The sequence below is a fragment of the Myiozetetes cayanensis genome, unplaced genomic scaffold (assembly GCF_022539395.1).
Source record: "Myiozetetes cayanensis isolate MyiCay16 unplaced genomic scaffold, myiCay2020 scf499, whole genome shotgun sequence".
In the NCBI taxonomy this organism is placed as follows: domain Eukaryota; kingdom Metazoa; phylum Chordata; class Aves; order Passeriformes; family Tyrannidae; genus Myiozetetes; species Myiozetetes cayanensis.
Window position 1 is genome coordinate 1 of NW_026087741.1, and position 18,126 is coordinate 18,126.

Below are 18,126 nucleotides of genomic sequence, written 5' to 3' on the forward strand. Positions count from 1 at the left end.
GAGTGCTCGAGGCAGAGCTGCAGGAACCGGGCCTGCGTCCTCGTGACCCGTTTGAGCAGCGCCAGCAGAGCCACCGTCTGCTCGCACTCGCTCCAGCCCCGGAACCACCCGGCCACGATCCCCACCTGGTCCCGGAACATCATGGCTGGGGGGGCGCTGGGGGGGCCCTGCCCCCCCTCACGTGCCGGGGGGGCCCCCCCGGGCCGGGCAGCACATGGGGGGCTGTGTGGGGGGGTCCCGAGGGCCCCCCGGCTGCGATGGTGCCACCCCAGAGGAGCCTGCGGAGAGAGGGGACACGGGGGGGTTAGGGATGGGGGGTGTAGGGTCTGGGACCCCCCCACGGGAAACAGGGACCCTCCGACAGGACCAGGGATGCCCAAAAGGGTCCCCCCCCCAAGGGGAACAAGGACCCCCACCAAGGACGAAGACTTCCCCTAAACCACGGACCCCCCCAAAAAGGGGAGAGAGATCCCCCCACTGGAAACAGAGACCCCCCACCAAGGACCAGGAATTTCCCCCGGTGACGACAGACACCCCCGAATGGGGACAGGGACGCTCCCCACGACCCCCCACCCGGGGCACAGGGACCCCCCAGGGTGGGCACGGGGACCCCCCAGCAGGGACAAGAGATCCTCCCCGAGATCAGGAACCCCGCACAGGGCCCGGGGACCCCGCACAGGGCCCGGGGACCCCGCACAGGGATCGGGGACCCTCGTGAGGAACCACGGACCCCCCACGACCCCCCCGGTCACCAGGACCCTCCACACCCCCTCAGCACGCCCGCACCCCTTCTCCCCCGTCCCCCGTGTCGCCCCCGGGACTCCCAAACCCCCGTCGGGGATGGTGGGGAGGGCGAGGGCGCAGACACTGGCGGGGGCCGGGGCCGGCCCAGGGCGCCGTGGCGGTGCCGGGGGTGTGCCGGGGGTGCCCCGGGGTGTCCCGGCGGGTCACGAGGGGCTTTGGGGGGGTCCCGGGGGGTCCCGGGGGTCGCGGCCGCCCCTCACTCACCGCCCGCCGCAGCCGCGCAACGTCAGCGCGCACGGCACGCACGGTACGCACGGCGCGGCGTGGCTGCGTCACCGCCCGCGCGACCAATGGGAAGCGCGGAGCGGGCGCGAGGACAGCGCGAGCGCGGCCACGCCCCCGCCCCGAGTGAGGCCGCGCCCCTCGCCGCGGTTGGACCAATGGAAGCCTCGAGACGCGGCGACGGCCACGCCCCCTCTGTCGATCAGGAGGCCACGCCCTCCTCATCTCAGTCCACGCCCACAGCTGCGTTAGCCCCGCCCCTCCTGCTGGCCCCGCCCCCACCGGGTTTCGCGCGGGGCTTGAAGGGGTGGGGCCTGCTGGGGGTGTGGCTTGAAGGGGCGGGGTCGGGGTCCGGGAACCTCCCTAGTGTGTCCCAGTGTCCCTCCAGTTTGTCCCAGTGTCCCCCCAGTTTGTCCCAGTGTCCCTCCAGTTTGTCCCAGTGGCCCCCCAGTTTGTCCCAGTGTCCCCTTCAGTTTGTCCCAGTGGCCCCCCAGTTTGTCCCAGTGTTCCCTTCAGTTTGTCCCAGTGTCCCTCCAGTTTGTCCCAGTGGCCCCCCAGTTTGTCCCAGTGTCCCTCCAGTTTGTCCCAGTGGCCCCCTCAGTTTGTCCCAGTGACCCCCCAGTTTGTCCCAGTGTCCCCTTCAGTTTGTCCCAGTGTCCCTCCAGTTTGTCCCAGTGGCCCCCCAGTTTGTCCCAGTGTCCCTCCAGTTTGTCCCAGTGGCCCCCATTGTCCCCCCAGTGTGTCTCAATGCCTCTCCAGTGTGTCCCAGTGTCCCTCCAGTGTGTCCCACGTCCCCCCAGTGTCCCCATTATGTCCCAGTGTCCCTCCAGTGTGTCCCATGTCCCCCCAGTGTCCTCCATTATGTCCCAGTGCCCCTCCAGTGTGTCCCATGTCCCCCCAGTGTCCCCCATTATGTCCCAGTGCCCCTCCAGTGCCCACCAGTTCCCCCAGTGTGTCCCAGTGTCCCTCTGGAGATGGAGAGACAGACAGGGCAGGGAGGGCAGATCCCGGCCCATCTGTGTCTGTGTGTCCATCCGTGAGTCCGTGTGTCTGTCTGTGTGTTTGTCTGTCCATCCATGAGTCTGTGTGTCTGTCCCTGTGTCCATCCCTGTGTCTGTGTGTCCGTGTGTCCATCCCTGTGTCCATCCCTGTGTCTGTGTGTCCGTCCCTGTGTCCATCCCTGTGTCTGTGTGTCCGTCCCTGTGTCCATCCCTGTGTCTGTGTGTCCGTGTGTCCGTCCGTGTCTCCCTGTGTCTGTGTGTCCGTGTGTCTGTCCCTGTGTCCATCCCTGTGTCTGTGTCTCTGCGTGTCCGTGTGTCAGTCCGTGAGTGGGCACACGGCTCAGTCCCTGTGTCCGTGCGTCCATGGCTGTCTGTGTCTGTGTGTCCGTGGCTGTGTCCATGTGTCCGTGTGTCAGTCCATGAGTGGGTACACGGTCAGTCCGCGTGTCCCTGTGTCTGTCCCTGTGTCTGTCTGCGTGTCCGTGTGTCTGTCTGTGGGTCTGTGTGTCGCTCCATGGGTTGGTCCAGGGGTCTGTTTGTGTGTCCCTGTGTCCGTGGGTCCATCCCCGTGTCCGTGGGTCCGTCCCCGGGTCCGTCCCTCCCCTCTCCTCCCCTCCCTCCCCTCCCCGCCCCGCCCGGCCCCGCCCCGGCGCTTCTGCGGCTCCAGCGGCGGCCGCGGCCTTTGGGGCGGCGGGTCCGGGGCTGCTCAGGGCCCCCGGCCTGGGGACCCCCTCCCGGGACCCCCTCCCAACACCGCCACCGCGGCCCCCTGCAAATCCGGGATCCACCCGAATCCATCCCGGATCCATCCCGGATCCATCACAGATCCATCCCCGGATCCATCCCCGGATCCATCCCCGGATCCATCCCGGTCCTCCCCGCGCTTCCCGGGATCCATCCCCGCATCCCGGTCTCTCCATCCCGGTCCACCCCCCAAACCCCCTTCCCCCATCGCGGTCCCCCCTTCCCGTATCCCGGTGCTTCCCCCAGCTACGGTACCGACATCCCCCGCCCCTCCCCACCCCCGTTACCGCCAGGCCCCGAGCCCCCTCGGAACCCCCAGAGCCTCCCCGGTGCTCCCCTGTGGTCCCCATGGCCCCCGGTAGGGCGAGGCCCGACCCCCGGAGCAGTGATGGGAACGTCCGTGGGCTGAGCCCCCAGGTACCTCCGGGGGTCGCACGAGGGGAGGGAAGGGAGGGGGAATTGGGAGGCACAGGAGGGGGGGCTCTGGGCGGTGCTGGGTCGTACTGGGATGTACTGGGCCATACTGGGCTGTGCTGGGCTGTGCTGGGCCAGACAGGGCTGGACTGGGCGGTGCTGGGGCTGTATTGGCTTGTACTGGGCTTTACCGGGTTGTGTTGTCCTGTACTGGGATGTACTGGGTCATACTGGTTTGTGCTGGGCTATACTGGGTCATACTGGTCTGTGCTGTCATGCAGCGGCCTGTACTGGGCCATACTGGGCTGCACTGGGCCCAGCTGCCCTGTAGTAGCCTGGCCTGGGCCTTGCTGGACTGTACTGGGCCATACTGGGCTGGGCTGTCCTGGGTCTGTATTTGGTCTATATTGGTACGTACTGGTCTGTACTGGGCTGTGACATATCTGTGGTAGCGTGTATTGGGCCACACTGGGCTGTGCTGGGCTGTACTGGGATTTACTGCTCTGTACTGGGCCACACTGGGCTGTTGGGCTGTACTGGGTTGTACTGGGCTATACTGGGATGTACTGGGCCTGTACTGGGATATGCTGAGTCTTACTGGATCATGCTGGACCATACCGGTCTGGACTGGGTCTGGACTCGGCTGTGCTGCCCCGTACTGGTCTGTACTGGTCCATACTTGGCTGTGAACTCCTGTGCTCGTCCATACTGGGCCGTGCTGGGTTCTATGGGGCCACACTGGAATGTGCTGGATCAGACTGGGCTGTACTGGGTCATGCAGGGCCATCCTTGGCCATACTGGGCTGTGATGGCCTCTACTGGTTTCTACTGGGCTGTACTGGTTTGTACTGGTCCATGCTGGGCTGTGCAGCTTGTACAGGCTCCCACTGGGCTACACTGGGTTCTACTGGGCCATACTGGGCTATGCTGGGCCTCATTAGACCCATGGATGGGTCATGGATGCTCTGGGATATGAGCAGGGGATACTGGTCTGGACTGGGCTGAACTGGGCAATACTGGTGGGGTGTGTGGAGCCGTACCAGGCCATACTGGGCTGTGTGCTGCTGTACTGGTCTGTACTGGTGGATAGATATGGGTCCATACTGGTCCGTACTGGCCCCTCCCCTGTCCCCACAGGCCCCGCGGTGACGCCCAGACGGGACCAACATGGAGCCCTGAGAGGAGGTAATGGGATCACTGGGATCTCCCTGGAGCTGATGGGAACACACAGGATCACTGGGGTCACTGGGATCACTGGGATCTCCCTGGAGCTGATGGGAAACACAAGGATCACTGGGGTCACTGGGATCACTGGGATCTCCCTGGAGCTGATGGAACACAGGATCACTGGGATCCCATGGGAACACACAGAGTACATGGGATCTCATGGGACAAATGGCATCTCATGGGGTCTTTTGGGATCTCGTGGGATCTCCTGGGTCAGGCGACACCCCACGGAAACACACTGGGCATGTGGGGTGCGCCAGGATTCCAAGGGATCTCAAGGGGATCTGAGGGGATCTGGTGTGATCCGACAGGTCCGGGTGGGATCTGACACATCCTGGGAGGCCGGGCAGGGTCCCCCGACCCCTCCAGCACCCCCTGACCGCCGTCTCCCCCTCGCAGGCGCCGCCGTGGGATGGCGAAGCTGCTGGTGCCGCTGGTGGTGCTGGGGGCGGTGGCGGGCGGGGCCCCCCCGGCCGCCCCCCGGTGCCCCCCGCGCTGCCTGTGCCCGGCGGCGGCGCCGAGCCCGACGCTGCTCTGCGCCCGCACGGGGCTGCTGGCGGTGCCGCCCAGCCTGGACCGGGGGGCCGTGGAGCTGCGCTTGGCCGACAACTTCATCGGCGCCGTGGGCCGTGCCGACTTCGCCAACATGAGCTCGCTGGTGCACCTGACGCTGTCGCGGAACGGGCTGCGCCGCCTGGCCCCCGGCGCCTTCGCCGACCTGCGCGCCCTGCGCGCGCTGCACCTCGACGGCAACCGGCTGCCGGCGCTCAGCGGGCCCCAGCTCCGCGGGCTGGCCAGCCTGCGCCACCTCATCCTGGCCAACAACCAGCTGGCCACCATCGACGCCGCCGCCTTCGCCGCCTTCGCCGCCACCGTGGAGGACCTGGACCTGTCGCACAACAACCTGCCGGCGCTGCCCTGGGACGCCGTGGCCGCCATGGCCAGCCTGGCCACGCTCACGCTGGACCACAACCTGCTGGAGCGGGTGCCGGCGGGCGCCGTCGCGCGGCTGCCGCGGCTGGCGCGGCTCGACCTCACGGCCAACCGGCTGCGGGCGCTGCCGCCCGTGCCGGGTCCGCCGGGGCCGGCGCTGGCGGCCGGGGGGAACCCCCTGCACTGCAACTGCGAGCTGCTGTGGCTGAGGCGCGTGGCGCAGCCGGGGCGCCTGGAGACCTGCGCCACTCCGGCGCCGCTGGCCGGGCGACTGCTGGGCGCCGTGCCCGAGGAGGAGCTCACGTGCCGGGCTCCCGCCGTCACCGCCGCGGCCGCCCACCCGCCCGCCGTCACCGAGGGGCAGCCGCTGCGCCTGGGCTGCGCTGCCGTCGGGGACCCCCGCCCGCACTGCACTGGCTGGGCCCCGACGGGCGCGTGGTGCACAACGGCTCTCGGCGCTCCGTGGGCGCCGACGGCTCCCTGGAGCTGCGCGTGGCCACCCTGCGCGACCACGGCGGCTTCACCTGCGTGGCCGCCAACGCCGCGGGAGAGGCGGCCGCACGCGTCGACGTCGTGGTGGTGCCGCTGCCGGTGCCACGCAGGGAGCGCGATGGAGACGACCCTGAGCTCGGGCCCGGCCCCTCTGACATGGCCAGGGCAGGGGGCAACGAGACCTTTGGGGGGGGGGTGCCCGGGGAGCGGCGGGTGGTGGCGGCCGAGGTGACGGGGTCCTCGGCACGCATCCGGTGGCTCCCCCAGCGCCACGTGCCCGGAGTCCGGATGGTGCAGATCCAGTACAACAGCTCGGCCGACGACGCCCTCGTCTACAGGTGGGGGCTCCTGGGGGGAGGGGGGGTCCTGGGAGGTTGAGGGGGTCATGGGACAGCCTGGGGCCTCTGTGGGCAGGGTTCAAGGGCGTCTTGGGGTGTCCTGGGGGGCTCTGGGTGGTCCCAGGGGTGAACAGGGAGGTCATGGAAGGGTTTGGGGGTTTTCCAGAGGGCCTGGGGGTCCCACACGGGGCTCTGGGAGGTCCTGGAGGGCTGTGGGAGGAGGCAGAGCAAGTGGGTTTTGGAGTGTCCTGGGGGTTCTGGACAGTCTTTGAGGGGCCCTGGGGAGCTCTGGGAGGCTTCTGAGGGGGGGTTAGGGGGGGTTAGGGCATCTGCGGGTGTTCTGGGGGTTCTGGAGAGTCTTTGAGGGGTCTTGGGGGGCTTCTGGGGAGATCTTTGAAAGGTCCTATGGAGGATCAGGGGGATCACAGGGGAGTCTTTGAGGAGTCCGGGGGGGTGGTTGAGGAGGTCTCTGGGGCTTTTTGAGGGGGTTTAAAGGTGTCTCTGTGGAGTCCTGCAGGTCTCTGGGGGGGCTCAGGGGGGTCTTGGGGAGAGGGGGTCACACCCTCCCGACTCCCCCCAGGCTGCTGCCCCCCTCCACCCGCACCTTCGTGCTGCGGGACTTGGCCCCGGGGCGCCTCTACGAGCTCTGCGTGTCCGCGCTGCACGTGGCCGGGGACCCCCCGCCGCCCTCGCCCCCTCGGCTGCGTCTCCTTCGCCACCGCCGCCGCCCCCCCGGGCTGCGCCGCCCCCCCTCGGCCCCACTTCTTGGGGGGCACCGTCATCATCGTCATCGGCGCCGCCATCGCCGCCTCCGTGCTCGTCTTCATCCTCATCCTCACGGCGCGCTGGAAGGCGGCGGGGGCGCGGCGACCCCCGCCCGCGCTCACCAGCGTCTGCTCCCAGACCAACGGCGGCCCCCGGCCCGCGGAGACCTTCGAGCTGCCCCCGCTGCCCCCTCCGCCGCCCGGGCCCGGGGGGGCACTCCGGGAGAGCCCCGGGGGAGGTCCCGGGCTCGGAGGGTCCCGGGGGTTGTTCCCCAGCCACAGTTACCCCCGGCGAGCGCGCCCCCGACGCCACGGCTCCCTCCCGCGGCTGGACGCGCCCGAGGGTACCCCCCTGGGGCCCCCCCTGCGCCCCTCCTTCGGCAGCACCCACTGGATGCTGGAGAGCACCGTGTGACGGGGAGGGGGGGCGGTTGGACCCCCGCCGGGACCAACCCCCGCCCCTCGTTCGGCAGCAGCCACCGGCTGGGGGGCGGTGGGGGCAAAAGGGGGCTATGGGGGTGCTGCGGGGGGCTCGGGTCGACCCCCAGGGTGTCCTGGTGCAGCTCTGGGTGCTCCTGGGGACCCCCGGGTGGTCCTGGGTGACCAAAGGCGCCCCTGGGTGCTCGTAGGGACCCTGGGGGCGGCCCTGGGGACCCCTCAGGTGCTCCTGGGAGTCCCAACGCCCCTCCGGTGCCCCCTTGGGTGCCCGCACGCAGCCCCGGCCCCCCCGGGGACCCCGTGTGCCATCGGGACCCTGCAAGCGTCCCCTGGATCCCCCTCCCGCTCCGGGGGCACCTGTATGCAACCCTGACCCCCCCGTGGGCACCCGGGGGGGGACCCACACCTGGGACTTGTGTGCGCCCCGACACGCGAGGGGGGAGTCTGGAAACTTGTTCCCCCTGCCCCCTCCAAGCCTGGGGCAGGACAGCCCCCGGGAGTCTGTGACAAGCGTGTGTCCCCTCCCCATGCCCCCCGCAGGACACACACCTGGGACATGTGTGTGCGCCCCAAAATGTGTGTGCCCCCCCCCCAAGACACGCGTGGGGGGGGGTGTCCCCGGCACTCGCGTGTGCCCCCCTCTCCCAGCCACGCGTGTGCCCGGCGCGCCCCCCCCGCGGTGCCTTCGGCCGGGCCGGCGGGGCCAGGGGGGCCCCGCACACGCCACTGACATGTCTGCACAGATGACACGAGACCCGCAGCCCCCCAAATCCCCCCGGGGAGGGGGCAAAGGGGGGGGCTCCCAGGAGGCCTGGGCCCCCTCCCCGATGTGTCCCTTTCCCTCCCCCCCGTGGCCTCTGAACCCCCAACTCGGCCCGGGGGCTCCTATCTGGCTGGTCTGGATAACCCTGGGGGGGCCCCCCCAGCCCCCCCATTCTCATTTCCCCCCTCCTCGCTGCCCCAACCTTCCCCCGTTTGCCCGCCCTCCGAAAACCACCACCCCCAGTTTTCCCCGCCAGCCGCCCCTGGCCCCCGCAGTGTTTAACACGAGTTTTTACATTAAAAACCTGTGGCCCCCCCGGGGCAGAAACACGTCTGTGAATGGGCGGGGGGCGGTGTCTTGGGGGGCCCCTCGGGCGGAAGGGGTCTCCTGTGTCTGATGGTGGGCCAGCCCTGTCTGGGGGGGTCCTCTGTGTGCTAGGTGGGGTCCCTTGTCTGTTGTTGGGGGTCTCTGCCTGGAGGGGTTCCCTCTGACCACACAGGGGGGTTTCAAGCCCCCTCCCCGAGACTCCCCAACCCCGTCCGCCCCTCCCGCCATGTAGGCGGGGCCGAGATATGCTAATGAGGCATCAATCCCCGCTCCTCCCTGGGGTTGCCATGGAGACCTCCGAGGGGAGATCGGCGGTGCCGTGACAGGGCGCGGCGTCGACTCATTAATATGCAAATGAAGGCGGGGCCACCGCTTGTGGGGCACAAGGGCCCCATCCCGGCCTTGGGTGGGGGGGACACAACAAGCGGGTCACCTGGGTCCCTTCCCAGAGGGGGTGGGGGGAGGTCCTGATGGGGACAGAACACCTGGGGCCCTCTCTGGGATTGGGAGTGGTCCCAGACACTTGGGTCCTTTCTAGAGGGCTGCACACTTTGGGAGGTCCTGATCCCATCCTGGGTGGGCTGCAAACTTCGGGGGGTCCCAGGGGGCTGGAGGGGGGGCACAGGACACCTGTGTCCCTTTCCATGAGGGGTGTGCCATGACCTTGGGAACACTCACACACCTGTGTGCTTTCCATGTCCCTTCCTGGGGGTGGGGGGGGTGTGGAATGTGCACACCTGTGTTCCCTCCCAGGTGTGTCCCCGCCCACCCCCTGTGGCCTTGGGGGCTCAGGTATATCCAGGGGGCCTTCGGTGCCCGGGAGGCCTCAGCGATGGCGTCGATGCTGCTGGTGACACTGGTGGCCTTGGTGGCCGTGCTGGGTGGGGGGGTGGAGGCCCAGTGCCCTGCCCCCGCCGACCTGCGCACCGACAACGGCACCCGGATCTGCGCCCAGCTCTACAAGGACGACAGCCCCTACTACGACCAGTGCTGCGCTGGCGACGTGCTGGTGGTGGAGCCCAACAGCGACGTGCCCTACATGCCCCGTGGGTGGTCCGGCCAAGCGTCCTCCCTCGTGGTGGGCACCCGCTGCGAGCTCAGCGTGTGGTCACGCAGGGGCAAGAGGGGCAACACGCGGCGCTTCAGCGCCGGCGCGGTGCCGCGGCTGCAGGAGGTGCGCCGGGGGCTCTTCGGAGACTGGAACGACGAAATCCGCGGGTACTACTGCACCTGCAAGTGAGGGCGTGGCCGCGCGGGCAGGGGGGCAGAACCAGGGGGGACAACGTGTCAACGTGGGCCAACGCGAGTCAACGCGAGTCAACGTGGGCCAAGACACAGCAACGCGGGCCAACACATGACAACGGAGGCCAAGACAAGTCAACCTCGGCCAATGTGAGTCAACACAAGCCAACGTGGGCCATGCCCCGCCCCTTGTGAGCCCACACGTGTCCCATGGACCGACACGTGTCGACACTGCCATGACCTGTCCCTGCCCCCTCTCCTGCAGCCAATAAAGCCCTGAGGCAGCAGCAGCTCCTGCCTGGGGGTTGTTTTATTGGGGGGGTCACCAGCCCTCCCTCCCGGGGGTCTTTGAGTGGGGAGAAGGGGGATCCCCACACCCCACAGGCCGATTCCCCATTTCCCCCAGTGGGGATGCAGGGGGTGCCCGCAGGTGTGTCCCCCATGCAAAGAACCACACGGTACACGGGGGACTCCAAAAGGACACGTGTAATTTGGGGGGGCCCCGTGTCCCCCCTGGGGCCCCCCCATCCCGTGCGGTACAAAACCCAACGATATAAATATCACTTTGTTAAAAAACAAAATGGGGGAGGGAAACCAACAAAAAAACCCCAAATCAACAAAAACAGGGGGAGAGGGCCAGGGTGGACCCCAAATCAGTAGTGTGGTGGAGGGGACTGTAGTTTTGGGGACCACTTCCCCCATGGAGATGTAGGGGGGGCCACATCACAGTGCCCGATGGGGTTAGAAAAAGGGGTTAAAAGAAACAAAAAGGGAGGGAAATGCCCCAAAATGGGTCCCAAAGGGAGGGGGTACTGGGGTGAGGCCACTGTAGCCCAAGTCTCTGACAGGAATGGGAAAGAAGGGGAGCACCAGGATGAGCCCCCCATCCCCCAAAATCTCTGCCTGGGGGAGGGCACTGGGATGAGCCCCTGCACCCCCAAATCTCCAGGATGATGCCCCCCCTCCAACCTCCAGATCTCTGCTGGGGGGGGCCACGGCACTGAGTGCCCCCCCCCAGCTCAGTAGTACAACTTGGGAGGCCGGCGCTCCTTGCCAGCACCCCACCAGTTACGTCCCAGTGCCACTCCAGTTCAGGGGTGCCAGTGAGGAGGAGGAGGCCGGGGGGGTCTCCACCCTCCACAGGGGAGTCTCACCGAAGCCGGTGCTGCCGCATGAGGGGGACGATGCAGGCTGGGGGCCCCGCGACCCCCAGGAAGGGGTGTCGGAGCAGCTCCGGGGCGCTCGCCCGCTGCGCCGGGTCCCGCACCAGCATCCGCTCCAGGAACCCCTTGAGGGAGGGTGACACCTGCAGGGGGGGAGTAGAGGGGGATCAGACATCCCAGGGATCCCCTGAGAGTGGGGACCTCCCCTCTCCAAGTTACCTTGTGGCCGTTCTTGAGCCGGGGGGGGAGATTGTCGCGGATCAGCTTCATGGCCTTGAGGGGGGGCTCGTTGAAATAGGGGGGCTCCCCGTCCACCATCTCAATCACCATCACACCCAGCGACCAGATGTCCACCTGGTGGGGGGCGGGGCACCAAAAAAAGGCAAGGGGGCTTAAAGGGGAGGCCACCTGGAGCTCCTCAAATCCACCCTGTGTACCCCTAAACCCACCCTAAACCCTGTGCCCACCCCATAACCCCCTAGCCTCACCTCTGGGCTGTAGGACAGGTGGGAAATGAACTTCACATTCCACACAGACACCCCAAACACCCCCAAAACCCACTCTGTGCCCCCCAAATCCACCCCCAAACCCACCCTGTGCCCCCAAGCCCACCCCATAGCCCCCCAGCCCCACCTCTGGGCCATAGGGCAGGCGGGAGATGAGCTCAGGGGCCATCCAGTATGGAGTCCCCACCAGAGACTTGCGCCGTGGCACCTCCTTGTTCACTTGGGCGCAGAACCCAAAATCCGAGAGTTTCACCTGCGAATGGAGTCGGAGGTGGTCGGGGCTGGGGACAGGGAGGGCTAGGGGATTCGGGGGGTGTTTTGTGGGGGGAGGGAGGCTGTACCCGCCCGTCGTGCGTGAGGAGGATGGAGTCGCTCTTGATGTCGCGGTGGATGACGCCCTGGGCGTGGAGCACGGCGAGCGCCCGCAGCACTGACAGGCACACGGCCGCGATCTGCTCCTCCGTCATCCTGCACACGGGGGGAGGGGGGTCAGGGGGACGTGGGGGAGCACAGGAGGCATCCAGGGAGAGGGAACCAGGGGTACCTGGTGTGGGTGACGATGTCGGTCAAGGCACCGCCCTCCAGGAACTCCATGACCACCCAGAGCTCGTCGCCCACCAGGTAACTGTTGTACATCTCCACCACGTTCTCGTGCTGGTAGTCCCGCATGATCACCACCTGCGAGGTGGGGGCACCCAGAGCTGGGACCCCTGAGACCCACCCAGCACTGCCGGAGGGAGCTCCGGGGGGTCCCCTCTCCCCTCACCTCATTAAAGAGGAGCTCCCGCCGCTGCTGCTTGCGCAGGTCCATCTTCTTGACGGCCACGAGCTTGCCGGAGCCGCGCACGGTGGCGATGCACACGATGCCCGTGGAGCCCTCCCCGATCTTGATGAAGTTGTCCAGGTACGTGCGGGGGTCCCCGGGGTCCACCACCATCTGCAGCGCCGCCCGGAACTGCTCATGGGAAACGCGCTGGGGCCCCCCCGGGGCAGGCGGGGGCCCGGGGGGCCGCACAGCGGGAGGGTCTGGCCCAGGGGGCGGTGGGGGCTCTGGGGCCTTGGGGCGTGGGGGGCCAGGGGCGTGGGAGGAAGAGGAGGAGCCGGGACCGCCGGGGCCACCAGTGGGGACTGGCCCGTTGGGCGTCACCTCCTGTGGGCGTCCCGGTCGATGCTCTGCCTGCGGGAAGAGGGGGACAGAGGGGTCAGCCCCCCAAAATCCCATGGGATATGCGCCCGGAGTGCTGGGAGCCAACACTGTGGCCTCCAGCCAGAGGCCAAAGGAAAGGTCTGAGTGAGGAAGAGGAAGGTGCTCTGGAGCCAAGGATGCAGCACCGGGAAGGACAGGGCAGCTGCAGAAGCCTTTGGCATGGCCCGATCCCCACCGGAGCATGGGAGCTGCGAGAAAGAGGAGCAGAGAGGACACTTCCAAGGAGGAACAGGAAGAAGCAAAGCGAAGAAGAGGATGACAGAAAAGAAAGGTGCTCTGCTGCCAAGGACATGGCACCAGAGAAGTGGTGGATTCCAGTGCAGCCATGAGAAAGAGCACGAGAGGAACCAGTTCCAAGGAAGAAGAGAAAACTGAGAGTGAGGAAAAAGAAAACGAAACTGCTGTGATGCCAAGGACACGGCACCAGGAAGGGAAGCAGGTGGATCCCACCGGAGCCATGAGGAAGAGGGCCAGAGAAGCTGCTTCCAAGGAGGAAGAGGACAAGCAGTGAGGAAGAGAAAAAAAAAGAAAGCTTCTCCGGTATCAAGGACATGGCACTGTGAAGGGAAGCAGGTGGCCTTTGGCACACACTCACCCCGCTGGAGCCGCGAGGAAGAGGAGCAGAGGCACGGCTCCCGAAGAACAAGAGGAGGATGAGGAACAGGAGGAAGAGCCTGGGGCGGGACCCCCCTTTACCTGGGTGGGGGGGCCCCGGGCGGGGTCGGTGTCAGCGCGGGGGTAGGTGTGGAAGGGGCGTCCGGGCTGCGGCGCCGTCTTCGGCCCCGCTCCGGGAGCACCGGGAATGTCGGGGGGCCGCAGGTCAGGCCCCGAGAGTGGGCGCTGCTCGCGGGCGGGGGGCCGGGGGGGCCCCTCGCCAGCCGAGCTGGACTTGGGGCGCTTCTCCTCCCGCCGCAGCCCCCCGGGGGCGGGCGCGGTCGAGGGGTCCCGCTCGGCCACACCTTTGGGGGGTCTCGGCTCCGGCTCCCCCCGGCCCCCCCGACGGCTCTTGCCAGGGGGGGCCAGGCCATTCTCTGGGCACGGGGGGGCCCGGGGTGGGCAGGGGGGGCTGTCCCGGCGCAGGGAGTTGGAGCGGGACACGGACACGGCCTCCAGCTCGTCCAGGAGCCACGCCAGGGTCCCGTCCCGGCCCCCGGGCGTCCCATCCCGGGGGGCCTTGGAGCCGCGAACAATGGGCTGTGGGGAGGGGAGGGGGAACAGAACACAGGGAAAACGAGGAGAAAAGGGGAAAAAACAACAAAAAAATGAAATGGAATGGTGAGGGTGGGAGAAGGGATAGGGGCGATGGACAGGAAGGAATGGGGGGACACAGTAGGATGGACAGGGTGGGGGGGTGAGCAGCAAGTGTGGGGGAATGGGGGATGTGGGAATGGAGAGGTCCTCAATTTGGGGCTTCAAAAAATTAGACTTAAAATAATTGGAAAACACAGGATGGGGGAGGGATCAGGTGGGAATGACCCCGAGCTCCTGTAGGATGGGCTTGTTCCAAGTGTGGGGAGGGTTATCAGGTGGGTAGTCCCTATCCTGGGGGTCCCTACTGCTCCCTCACCAGCTCCAGGACACCCCAGGTAGGGGGCATGGACCCAAATTCCCCCCACTTTGGATTTTTGGTCCTAAAGAGAGGGCAGGAGCCACTTCCCTGCTCCATCACCCTCCAATTTCCCCCTGCCTGCCCCAAAGAGGGGTTGGGGACCCAACCGCCACTCCCCTGCTCCGAGACCCCCTCCCCTGGCAACCCCGACCTTGTGGGGGCTGTGAATGGCACCCTGAACCCCTTCCCTGACAGCACAGACCGTGGACGATTCCCCAACACCCCCAAGCATCCCCTCTGTTTTGGGACCCCACAAATGGTTCCCCAACCCCCGTCAGGGATTCCCCCCACCTTTTGAGGCCTTCATACGGTTCCTGAATTCCCCCCCATTTTGAGACTCAGAGTTGGTTCCTGAATCCCTTCCCCCCCCGGGCCCCCCCTCCGTTTTGGGGCCCAGGGCCAGTTGCCCACCTTTTGAGGGGCGCGGATGGCAGTGATGCAGGCGGGGTCCACGAGGGGCTTGGGGCGCCGGGCCGACTCCTCGAGCAGCCCCTGCCACTGGCGGGGCAGCCCCGTGAAGCGCTGCTCCGACGGGTCGTACCCCGTGTGCACCCGGTGCTCGAAGTTGGACGGGGCCGAGATCTCCACCCGCTTCTTCTTCTTGGAGAACATGGCGAGGGGGGGGCACCTGGGAATCAGGGGGGAAAAGGGACAGGTGAGAGGGACACCTGGGAACTGGCGGGGAGAGGTGAGTGGGACAGCTGGGAATGGGGGGGGACATGGAACAGGTTCACTGCCATCCCACAGTTCCAGCTGGGAAGGTTTGGGGAATGTGATCCCATTAATCGTCACCGAATCCCTCTCTGGGAACGGTCCCAAAATCCCAGGGATTTGGACTGGATCTGGTTTTCCCACTTTTGCTGCTCCTGGGGGCCGATCTCCTGCTATTTCCCTCCTTTTTTTCCATCTGCTCCCACAGGCTCAATCCTGCCTCCCAGGCTCTGGAATTCTGCTGCCTCAAAATCTTTCTCTCCGTTCTTCCCAATTTTTGAGGTTTTTCTTCTCAAGCCTCTCATCCATCGTGCAAGTTTTTCTCCTCTTCCACTTCCATGTTGCTCAAAATTTGCTGGAATTTTGCATATTCCCTGTTTTCCCTGCTCATCCCGGGCTGATCCCTCCTTCCATCTTTCCAGGATCCTCTCTGAGTTCCCAAAATCTCGTTTCTGGGTGGAAAATCCTCCTGGATTGTGGAAGTAATGGCCAAATTCAGAGTGGGGCGATTAACACCCACTGGGTTTGGGTTTCTCCTGCTGAGTATTCCACGGGAAAGATTCCCAGAGGAACTGGCTGCAGCATCCCGTGCCTCTAGACACCAAATCCATGTGATTTCATCCCAAAAAAATCCTTTTTTGGGGCTGGTGGGGGAGGAAAACCAGCAGCCCTGGGGGGGCGGGCTGAGGGATCCTGGGGCATTCCAGAGGGTGGGATGTAGGTCAGGGGGAGGTTAACCCTCCACCACATTCCTCAGCCTTTTACAGGTCACATTCCCTAGATCCCGCTGTGTTTAATTAGTCACCAATTAATGAGGAACTGACTCAACACACGGGGTGGAACGTTCTCATATTTCCCTCCAAATTCCCCCCAAACCAGTGCTGTTCTTGCTGTATTCAGGTGGGAATTGTGGTGGCACCTCCAGTATAAAAATTAAAGGGAAAAATAACAGGAATAAAAGGTGCAAAGAGGTAATTCCTGCCCTTCCCAGAAACCCTAAATCTTTTTTCAAAACCAGCCATCGCAGTGGAAAATCCCTGAGCCGGCTTTTCCTTCCACAAAATCGTTTTCCTGGTGCCAGCAGGGGTAGGAAGAGACGTGAATCTCTGCAATTTTCCATTTTCCACAAAAAAAAATCCACCTCAGCAGCACCTTGGGATCCTCGGGAAGAGGCTCCTGAAGAAGGTGTGGACGGATCAAAGCTCATCGAGAAGCCCTGAAAACTCCCGGAATTCCACGGCAACCAGTGAAGGTTACGTTTTCCTGACCTGCACCGATCATCCTGAGGATTCCTGGAGCTCCCTCCCAGCTCCGGGATCGCACCTGATATCCCAAATCCCAGCCAGCCCTGCCAGGGGCGGGTTGGGAGGCGTCACTCCAGGTGTTGTTTTCCTTAAATAAAACCCCGGGAAGGAAAGCGGCACCGGGCGGGTCCCATACCTGGGACAAATCCCACGATTCCCCCCATGGGGTCACATTCCCGGGGCCGGGAGGGCGGAAGGACGTGGCTGGGCTGTTCCGGAGGGTTCCGGAGCCGTGCCGGGAAGGGCGGGTTGGACTGGAAGGGCTGGATCTGCTGGGAGGGGGAGGAGGAAGAGGAGAAGGAAGAGGAGTAGAGGTGTTCAAAAACCTCAGAAAACCAGCCCCGAGAAGAATCCTGGAATTCCAGGAATCCGGTGACCCCTGTGGAGGCCACACAAAGTCAAAAGGGATTTGTTTCCTTCCTTAAAGGAGAACTACCCGGAACTGGGACATAAAAGGTTCTGGGAAGGGGATCAGCAAGTTCCAGGGACTGCTGGGAAAGTAGGGAAGGGAGAAAGAGGAGGGGGGAAGAAGGAAGGGAGGGAAGGAGAAGGAAGGAGCAGAAAAAGGAGAAAGGAAGAAAAAAAATGAAAGAACAAGAAGAGGAAAAGGGATGAAAAAGGGGGAAAAGAAAGAAAAAGAGAAAAAAAGAAGGGAAAAGGTGGGAAAACGAGAATGAAAAAGAAGGAAAAGGGAAAAGTAACAAAAGAGAGAAAAAATAAAAGGAGAAAAAAGAGGAAAAGGAAAACAGGAAAAAAGAAGAAAAAGAAGGAAACTGGGAAAAGGAGGAAGGGAATTTCTGGTGCAATTTGTCTCCTTTCCCACAGCAGGAAGTTTCCTCTGAGTTGTTCCTGAGGAATCCAGGGAATCCCAAATCCCCAAGCTTGGCCTATTTTTTTCCTCCTTTTCTTTGGAGGGGCAGTGATGGGAACACCGAGAAGACATCGGGAACAGTGATTTCCCTCCCCAACTTGTAGGAAAACCCCCTGGTTTTGAGGAGCCGGGACATTCACGAGGATTCCCAGTGTCCGGAATTCCTGACTCAAATCTGCAGGAAACGCTGGAAAAATCCATCTGAGGCTCTGGATAGAGCAAGTGGAGGAGACCCCCCATGAGGACGGGATGAAGAATTCCAAGGAATTTCTGGATCTGTTTCCTACCTGCCAGGAAGGGGAAACTCTCCCACCTCAGCTCTGCATTCCGGACCCTCCGGGAAAAGTGCTGCATGGAAATAATGGAACTCCCTCAAGATCAGTCCCAAACCCCCACTTTGGTGACTTTCTAGGACAAGGGAGAGGGGCGGGGGTAGAGCCGTATCCAGACTTTCTGGAATTCCAGGACCCCTCCGAGGATTTGGGAAGCCCCGAATTGCCCCTCAACAAACCCCCCCCCCCAAATCCATTGCCTCTCTCACCCCAAAATTCCTTCGCCCCGGGGGTCCTTCAAACCCTCCCTGAGCCCTCCAAACCCCTCTCTCAGGGGCCCAAATCCACCCTTTAGGCTCCCAAAATCCCCCTCTCAGCCCCCTAAATCCGCCCTTCAGCCCCTCAACACCCCCTCAAATCCCCCCTTCAGCCCCCCCTCTCAGTCCCCCACATTCCCCTCTAGCCCTCTCAAATCCTCCCTTGGGCCCCCCAGGTCCGCCCCAATCCCTCTCAGAGGCCGCTCGGTGTCTCTCCGACCCCTCCCTGTCCCTACAGACCCCCGGTTTCCCCCCATTCCCCCCGGCCCTCACTCGGCCGCCGCCGCCATGTTGCGATCGAGACACATCCGGGTCCTCCCCTGCCCGCGTCGCCGCGGCGACAGACACCGCCCTCGGGGCGGGATTGGGGCTAATGCGCCCGGTATGGACACGGAGGGGCGGCCTGAGCTACGGCGGGACCGAATGGGGCTGAGAAGGTGGGGTTTAACGAGGGAGA

General features: G+C 64.9%; 4 protein-coding genes across 9 annotated transcripts; 2 read left to right on the forward strand and 2 right to left on the reverse strand.

Moving 5' to 3' along the window:
• Nucleotides 1-6: 6 nt before the first annotated feature.
• On the reverse strand, nucleotides 7-1,251 carry SAMD4B (sterile alpha motif domain containing 4B; the record flags this gene model as incomplete). Its single annotated transcript, XM_050331199.1, has 2 exons — nucleotides 1,009-1,251; nucleotides 7-278 (listed from the first exon to the last, which is right to left on the reverse strand). Coding segments are annotated over exons 1-2 (515 nt in total), but the record flags the coding sequence as incomplete, so codon positions are not given.
• Nucleotides 1,252-3,260: 2,009 nt separating this feature from the next.
• LOC126648364 (leucine-rich repeat and fibronectin type III domain-containing protein 1-like) lies at nucleotides 3,261-7,417 on the forward strand. Its single transcript, XM_050331200.1, is given in 5 exon segments — nucleotides 3,261-4,370; nucleotides 4,812-5,737; nucleotides 5,740-6,175; nucleotides 6,756-6,863; nucleotides 6,865-7,417. Coding segments are annotated over 4 exon segments (1,947 nt in total). The 5' UTR covers nucleotides 3,261-4,370; nucleotides 4,812-4,824; the 3' UTR covers nucleotides 7,355-7,417.
• A 1,729-nt stretch (nucleotides 7,418-9,146) lies between these two features.
• SYCN (syncollin) lies at nucleotides 9,147-9,978 on the forward strand. Its single transcript, XM_050331208.1, has one exon. It carries the CDS (start codon nucleotides 9,195-9,197, stop codon nucleotides 9,705-9,707), a length of 513 nt encoding a protein of 170 aa, XP_050187165.1. The 5' UTR covers nucleotides 9,147-9,194; the 3' UTR covers nucleotides 9,708-9,978.
• A 199-nt stretch (nucleotides 9,979-10,177) lies between these two features.
• PAK4 (p21 (RAC1) activated kinase 4) lies at nucleotides 10,178-18,105 on the reverse strand. Of its 6 annotated transcripts, none has more exons than XM_050331202.1 (10): nucleotides 17,943-18,105; nucleotides 17,368-17,428; nucleotides 14,606-14,822; nucleotides 13,282-13,779; nucleotides 12,145-12,555; nucleotides 11,923-12,056; nucleotides 11,720-11,846; nucleotides 11,506-11,631; nucleotides 11,092-11,226; nucleotides 10,178-11,015 (listed from the first exon to the last, which is right to left on the reverse strand). In XM_050331202.1, the coding sequence occupies exons 3-10, from the start codon at nucleotides 14,804-14,806 to the stop codon at nucleotides 10,860-10,862; spliced, it is 1,788 nt and encodes a 595-aa protein (XP_050187159.1). In that variant the 5' UTR covers nucleotides 14,807-14,822; nucleotides 17,368-17,428; nucleotides 17,943-18,105; the 3' UTR covers nucleotides 10,178-10,859. The 6 variants fall into 6 exon arrangements, with proteins under 6 accessions (XP_050187159.1, XP_050187161.1, XP_050187162.1 ...); XM_050331204.1 differs by having other exon boundaries at nucleotides 14,606-16,478; XM_050331205.1 differs by having other exon boundaries at nucleotides 14,606-16,481.
• Between the last annotated feature and the right edge of the window lie 21 nt (nucleotides 18,106-18,126).